The 8,397-nt window shown below is 42.4% G+C and overlaps 1 protein-coding gene across 2 annotated transcripts in view; it reads left to right on the top strand.

Moving 5' to 3' along the window:
* The window catches only part of RGS20 (regulator of G protein signaling 20), a 60,137-nt gene that overhangs the window by 30,124 nt on the left and 21,616 nt on the right, over window positions 1-8,397 (top strand). For both annotated transcript variants that reach the window (XM_045286313.1, XM_045286308.1), the window contains exon 2: window positions 8,202-8,350. In XM_045286313.1, coding sequence (XP_045142248.1) covers window positions 8,205-8,350 — 146 coding nt within the window. In that variant the 5' untranslated portion in view covers window positions 8,202-8,204. The remainder of the gene's footprint in view (window positions 1-8,201; window positions 8,351-8,397) is intronic.

Raw genomic sequence — 8,397 nt, forward strand, 5'->3', positions numbered from 1 at the left:
AGAATAAGCTGCCAAAAAAGACTTCCTGATTATTTAACAACCGCAAATGCAAATGCCCTCAGAAACAGTTTCCTGTGGATCAGAGAAACCTGTTACTTGTCATACCAGATTTATACCTACCTCTTCTGTGCTCCCCCTCTCTTCTGTCAGCTTGTCATACTACGGGGTTTGCACGTTGCTACAGCGCCAGAAGCGATGCTGTCAGTATTTCAAGCATCAGCGAGGTTATCCACAGTGGACAGGTTCGAGCGGAGCTTCCAGACTAAGAGAGACTAGAAAGAAAAGTTTAGTCTACTTCCAAAAATTAGCCAATGGAGACCTCATGCTCACAACAGAATATTAGCTGACAAAGTGCCAGACGATTAGCTCACTCGGTTACAAGACATTACATAACAGCTTAAGCAATGAACTCGAGCATACCGACAATGATGGAGATGGCACAGGACTGGGGAACAGTTAGTTCTGTGATACATACTGTAGCCATGAGTTTGCTCTTTATCTTCTCTTCTTCTTTAATTCATTGGATTTCAGTTCTATCAGAAGTAAGAGAAACAGCCTTCTGGGTTCCTCCATCCACACGTACACTATTATGAGTTCACTTGGGTCCTCTAAACAGATATATTGAAGTCATGATTTCCAGGCTTATTGGGAAGTGTCTTGGCAGTTATTACCAGTTATTAACTTGAGGTCATATTGGAGTTGACTGGACTCTAATCCAATATAACCCACTGGTGACCTACAAGTCTTTTATAATGCATAGTGACCCTATAAGATAGAACAGAATGGCCTCTTTCGGTTTCCAGGGCTATAAATCTTTATGGGAGCAGAAAGCCTCATCTTTCTCCCAGGGAGCAGCTGATGGGTTCAAACTGCTGACTTCACAGTTAGCAGCACAATCATAACCCATAGTGATACCACCGGGACTCCTTCCAATGTAACTGGTGTCCTTATACTAAGAGAAACATACTGACGAAGAAACCCATTGGCAAAGGTGGCCATGAGTCTTTGAAGCCCTTTTAACTCTCTGATTTTGAACTGTGAGCGAAGATCCTTGTTGTTTGTGATACTTTGTTATAGCAACCCTAGGAAATGACTATCTCTACCCATAGTTGAATACAAAATGTTAAGGCCAAGTGTTTATTAAGAACCCAGCAGTGGCTGGATTTCGACCCTTTCCTTCACACTCCACTGCGCACAACTGGGTGTGCAGGCCCTGCAGACAGGCCTGTGGTGTCCAACACATAAGTGGGGGGGGTGGGGGGGTGCACGAAAACGTCATCTTGTGTGTGGGGGCAGAAATCATACTGGAAGATTATTTCCTAGGCAGGGGACATCTAGAAGGCAGGAGCAAGAAGTTAAAATTCCGGAGCAAATTACAGAACATCCTACTGAATACTTGGAATCAGCCCTGCGGAAAAGCAGGAGCTGAGAGTGTCTCCTGAGGCTGCGGAGCAGAGAGAATTCCTGGAAAACTTCCTCCTTTCCTGCAGCCAGTATCAACGTCAGCGGGTCTTCAGAAAGCAGCAAAAAAGAAATAAACAGGAGAGTGGTTTATGAAGAAGAGCTTTGTTCCTAATACAGAGCAACAATAAAGATGTGAAAAATTGGAAAAGACTAAAAAATATTGAGAAGTTATTTGTAGGACACAATGGAGGAAATAAGGTAAATTATAGTGGCTTAGTTTAAAACTCACAGCCATGGAATTGATTCGTGTGTGTGTGTGTGTGTGTGTGTGTGTGTGTGTGTGTGTGTTGGGAGAAGGGGGGTTTCTCCATGTTTGTAGTCAATGTAGAATTCTTGGTATAGTTTGGATTATGAAAGCCAAAAAACTATTTTAGTTCTAGAACCTAGATTTTTTGAGATCCGTGGAGTTACAGTGGCCACCCAGACCACTGGCCATTAAGTGTCCGTTTAAACCTTGATCTTTGAAGAAGCTGGTGTCTGAAAGGTCACCTTTAAGTCAATCAATAGTGTAGAGTTCTAGATAAACCAGGAAGACCTTTTTGGTTTGGGCATTGTACTCTTTTGAACTTTTGTCAGTTTGGGGAAGCTACTCCAAAGGTCGACTGAGCAATATTTTAGGTTAAACCAGTAATTACTTTCATTGTTCTTCAAGACAATGGTGTGTGAAACCTTTTCTGACCACAAATTGTTTGTCATTTCTATTCTGCCCTTTTTCTATGGCAATGCTGACAATATTTGATCTAAGAGTGTTTGGAAAGGGAGCCAAAGTCAGGTTAAAATAAAAATACTTTTTTAAAGCATAGATCCAGAAATGAATTTGGGGCTCACACTAAATCCTCGTTCAACTTAAGAACAATTAGTTCTTAAATCATGGCCCTGCTCGATACTCAACTTTAGGAAGGTAACACAGAAGATATGGGTGCTATAGCAAAGTGTGGCAAAGAAACTAGATGGTGCCCGGCTATCAGATAAAACAGCATCTGGGGTATTAAAGGCTTGTCTCCAAACAAGCAGCGATCTAAGTGAGATGTCAACTAAGTCCACATGGAAGAAGCACACCATCATCAGTGACTGAAGGATTGTAAATCATATCATCCAAAGTTGAAGGAAGGAAGAGTATCGAAGTCTAAATTCTGAGACTCTGGTTTGCAGAAGGCTCTGGATGACAGTGGGAGCCCAGAATACATGTGTGGGAACTACCTAGGAAATAAGCCTCCAGTGATCTCCTTCTATCCATAATTGAGGGATGGGGGGAAAGTGGTTCCTAAACAGAGTGCATTGAGAGATGAGTGGGGAAGATCAAAGGGGTAAACCTGAGTGGAACTGTTAAAACCTTGTCAGTTGATCCTTCCTCCAATGCACATTAGGTCTGATCTGGTTTTCAACATTTTTTGTATTTTTTAAATTTTTGTTTGTTCATATTGGGGTTTATCTCAGATGTGTTATGTCTTTGGGGCTCACCCTCTTGAATTATTATGATGTGTTTTTCTGTTTTTCAGTATGTGAGACCCAGGTTTGATGAGCCTATAGGGACAGCAAGTGGAATAAGGGTTTCTGGGCAGGTACAGTGATAGTGGTATTGGGGGGCAGGTACAGTGATAGTGGTATTGGGGCAGTGGGGGTGAGGTGGGGGGAAGGGAACTGATGTTCAGGAGCTCAGGAAGGAAATGAATGGTGTGAAACCAATTGTGGTAGAAATTATACAATACTGCTTGATGTGATTGAACTATGGAATGATATGATGGATGTCGGTATTAACTCCCAATAAAATGGTTTTGAGGGAGAAAAAAAAGGACTGTTTGCAGGTTCTCTCACCTTCAGAACACTTTGATTCTCCAGTTGAAATATTACCCTGATTTGCCAACTGTATATTAAATAAGCTTTAATCAATATCTATAGTTAGCTTAATATGATGTCGTTAAGCTATTTCTGATTTCAACCAGAAATAGCTCTCTGTCTTTGCCTTGTCGTCACTAGTAATTTTCTTTTTAAAGTAAGAAAATACAAAAGAGTGAAATACTCAAATCCATAAATTGTGTAATATACTGTAATATGGCTGTTTCCATAAATGCCCAGGCAAAATCCCAAGTTCTTTGGCTGAGCCACTTTCTACATCATCTACTTTGAGCTACATTCTTCCTGGGGATAAACTGCCCTTCCTGGCTTGCCCTGTACTTGACTAATCAGAACCACATGACTGGCTTAATGACCAGCAAGCAGTGGAGGAGGGATATAAAGAACTCCAATAATGGATGAACTTATGTCAAAATTCAAAATGGAGTTAGGGCTCTAGCTATAGAATGAAGCCTTCCACAAACCTGTGTGCTTCAGGATTTATGCTCTGATGCATAGCTAATAGGGTCTTGCATCCAATGACATTTCTTGATGATGGTGATATAAATTTTATTGTGCCAACCTGGCCGATAAACACATGTGGGGTTAATTGAAGGGCAGAGGGATAAATGGCTTAGTGAGCCTGGCCTTTCAAGTTCTTGGGTCTCTTGCTTTTTGATGATCGGACCAGGGTGCAGCTGCCTTAGCCAGTTCCCTGCTTCAGCTGGCAAGGCTCATTTCCTGCAAGACATCCCCAAGGAGAAGCCATATGGACCTTCCCCAGTGCAGCCCTGGGTGCTGGAACAGCCATGTGAAGACTCCTGTCAGCGCTGAGATGTTTATACATTCACTGATTCAGCTTTCCTCCTGCAGTCAGAGTCATTGTGTGTGTTTTGTAAGATGGAAGAGGACTTTGTAGATTGGTGTGGGACACGTGGGTTAATGTTGGACTTGTGGGCTTGGGCAGCACTGGGTTGGGATGTTTTCTTGATGTGCACTTACCCTTTACATAAAACTCTCTCTTATACATATGAGTTTCTGTGGATTTGTTTCTCTAAAGTACCCAGAATAACACAGATGGTGTTAATTGCCACTAAGGTGGCTCTGACTCACGGTGACCCCATGCACAATGCAACGAACACTCGACACATCCTGCACCATCCTCACACTGGCTGGTATGCTCGAGTCCGCCGTATACTTGAATCCCTTCATCTTCCGGCACCGTGTCAGGACGTATTCTATCGTGATCCCTATGGTTTTCAGCAGCTAATTTTCAAAAGTGGATTGACAGGCCTTTCTTAGTCTGGAAGGTTGATCATCTCTGCTAGTGTTTAAAATACTGGTGGCATCACTTCTACCAGTGTAACAACATGCAAACTACCACAGTATAACACACTGGCCGACAAATGGATATCAAAAAATGAATGGTAAGTTTATTCTTTCCATTTTTGAGATGAAAAATAACGAAAAACCAAAACATACCATCCTGTACTTCAGAAGAAATTAGTCAAATAAGAATCATGTGAGGCATTAAAATTAGGGTTCGGGTGGAACTTAAATGAAAATTTCAAGGATGTATGTGGCATTAAAGAGACATCAAGATGGGAAAACCACAGCTCAAATAAGTGAAAGAATGGCAATTTCAGAGAGTGGGTCCCAACCAGGGATGGATAGAGAGCTAGATACAAAGAGATTATAATAAAATCCTTGATTGGTTAGAGTTTGATTGAGGTCACACGTGATGAAGTGAAATTAGTTGTTTATGGCTCTTCTACTCATTTCTCTGTAACCCCCATCAAATGATTCTGCGAGGCCATTCAAGTAAGGTGTAGAGGACTCTAACTCAGGGATTGGTCATTGTTGCCGTACCTCTGAGTATAAGAGCGTCGTCTTAGTAGGGAGAGGAGGAATTCCAGGGCCATCGAGAGACTAGCCACCAGTGGGGCCTGTGCGAGATCGCTGTCTGAATGGTGGAGGTGGCAGGGGTTGCAGCACTGAGACAGAGAGTGGGGGCGGGGGGGAGCGGGGGCTGATGGTGAGGCCGAGAAGCCAGTAGGCTTCCCAGCCCATGTAGGCAGAGGAAGGACCTCTATGTCAGAGTAGACCACGGGTCTGAGAGGCTTGGCTGCTGTCTGAGAAAAGGCACCAAGTGTTTTCTGATCCTGGCTTATAGTAACTATTAACTTTCCCAATACGCCTCCATAATTGCATTGTCTGTGAGTTCTGTGTGGTCTTTGGAATGGATTATCAACCCCAGCCGAGAAGTAGAGCGCCGTGGGAAAAACAGTTGGAGAGAAAATTCGTAGGGGAAAAGGCAGATTGGAGGAAGACTCGCTAAATCCTGTGGCGTGCAGGAAACATAATCTGAGTTGCTGGAAATGAAGACTTGAACTGACGCCTCCGTATGGATTACACCTTCACATAAAAAAAGAAGCAGAAAATTTCACAACCAGATCAATAAGCCACACCATGCTACATGAGAAAATATTGCCAATTATTGCAACCAATGCTCATGGCAGCAGTAGTCAAAAATTCAAATTGCATTGGACAGATCTGCTTCAAAAGACCTCTTTAAAGTGTTGAAGAGCAAGGATGTCATTGTGAGAATTAAAGCTTATCTGACCTGCACCATGGTATTTTCAGTCACCTCATATTCATGTGAAAGCTGGACAAGGAATAAGGAGACTGGAGAAGAATAGGTGCATTTGAATTATGGTATTGCTGAAAAATATTAAAATTACCGTGGGCTGCTAGGCGAACAAACACATGCATTGGAAGTTAGTGCAGCCAGCATGCTCCGTAGACACAAGGATGATGGGACTTCAGCTCATCTATTTTGGACATGTCAGGAGAGACCAGCATGCTTGGTGCAGTATGTGGGTGAAAAAGAGGAAGATCCTTGAGATAAATTGACATCACAGATGCAACAGTGGGCTCAGTCAAACAGCAAAGACCGTGAAGATGGCATAGAACTGGGCGTGTTTTGTTCTGGTTTGTATAGAGTTGTTCTGATTCAGAACTAGCTCAAAGTAGCACCTCCCAATGAGGATGATGTTCAATATTTGCCCATAGGAACTTTCAGTATTGCAACTTGAGGTTTGAAATTTTTCTTCAGTTACTCTGGCTTAATAAATGCTGAATGTATTCTTCACTTTGGGTTTTCTAGCCTGCCATCTTTGCACTTTTCATTATAGTGCTCTGCCTTCTCGAGCTGCCCGTGGGACTCTTCTACTCACTTCTTTTACATTATCATTTCTTCTAGCTGTTTTAGCTACTTTCTGCTCAGAGCCTCTCCTGACATTCATTTTGTTTGTTTGTTCGTTTTCTTTATAATAAGCTTTTACTTTCTTCATGTATGATGTTCTTGATCTCATCCCACAACTCCTCTGGGCAGTAGTATTCAATGCATCAAATCTACTCTCCAGATGATCCCTAAATTCAAATGGAGGTACTCAAAGGGGTATGCTGGCTCCCATGGACTTGCTTTAATTTTCTTCACCTTCAAGCTGAACTTGAATTTCAGCAATTGATGTTCTGTTCCGCAGTCTGCCCTGGCCTTGTTTTGGCTGATGATACTGACCTTTTCCATCATCTGCTCACAGAAGAGGTCAAATCGATTCCTGTGTATTCCACCTGACGAGGTCCATGAATAGTCACTGTTATGTTGTTAAAACTGCATTGGCAATGAACAAACTGTTGGTCTTGCAAAATTATATCATGCCATTTCCAATGTCTTTTCTATCACCAAGGCCACATTTTGCAACTATTGACACTTCTTTGTTTCCAGCTTTCATATTCCAATCACCAGTAATTACCAAGGCATCTTGATGTCAGATTGTAGTACTTGGAAGAATTCTTTGATTGCTTTATAACTGGCTGTAGTGGTTGGTGAATTTTGTTGAGTGAAAGTCATATGAACTATCTCCCCTGTAGGTGTATGCACATTGCCCTATCGTAGACAGGATTGTACTTATAGATCTTAAAATGGTCTGTTTGGTGATATTTGTGATGCCATTCCTCTTTCTTATTCCCAGCATAGGAAGCCATATGATTGCTCCATTCAAAATGGTCAATACGAGCCCATTTCACCTCACTAATACCTATGATATTGATTTCAATGCATTCCATTTCATTTTTTCCCTTTTTTAATTTCATTTTTGATGACTTCCAATTTCCTAGATTCGTACTTTATATATCCCATGTTATAATTATTAATAGAGGTTTGCAGCTCATGCTGCTCATGTTAAATTATGGTATGGCCCATCTGAAAATGAAGATCCTGAAAGCTTTGCTCCATCGACGTCATTAAGGTCCTCCTCACTTTGAGGGGTGGTATTTTGGGTGGCTTCCAACCTGAGGAGCTAACGTCTGGCACTAATCTGACAATGTTCCACTGTTATTCATAAAGTTTTCAGTCATTAACTTTTCAGAAATGGTCTGCCTCTTCTTCCCAGTATGGCTTAGTCCTGAAAATTTGTGCTACAGTTTGTCCACCGTGGGTCACCCTTCTGGTATTAGAATGCAGGTGACAGTAGCTTCTAGCACCGCAGCAACACACAGGTTACCTACCACACACCACAGTAGACCTAACAGCCAGGTGGTGGACCGACTCACAGGTCACCATGATTACAGGATTGCGTATATACAGTATGAGCTCTGTTTCCTTCCATCTTGCACTGCTCCCAGTATCTCTCCCTGCATCGATCTTTTTTTTTTAATGAGTTTCCTCTTATTGTATATTGCCTTTCCCGCCACCCAAGTTCCCAAGAGTAGTAGAAGGGAGGGTAAATTACTAACTAGAAAGTCAATATAAATTAGCACTATATCTTAATGACTCCAACAGCTGCATCTTTGAGCTCCTGCCTTGTTAACTCTGCCCCTCCCTTCTTATCTTTCTGCTGCAGCCTATGGGATCAGAACGAATAGAAAAACGAAAACGTCAGATGTCGATAGCCCAGGAGCCACCCAGAGCTGCACGGGGACAACATGCAGGGGGGAACCGTGGCTCAAATGCCTGCTGCTTCTGCTGGTGCTGCTGCTGCAGCTGCTCCTGGTAGGTGGGCTTTTGATCAGCACACTTAATGATGGGAAGGTAGGATC

This window comes from Echinops telfairi, unplaced genomic scaffold (genome assembly GCF_000313985.2).
Source record: "Echinops telfairi isolate 266 unplaced genomic scaffold, ASM31398v2 ScPeMD7_1;HRSCAF=3_0, whole genome shotgun sequence".
In the NCBI taxonomy this organism is placed as follows: domain Eukaryota; kingdom Metazoa; phylum Chordata; class Mammalia; order Afrosoricida; family Tenrecidae; genus Echinops; species Echinops telfairi.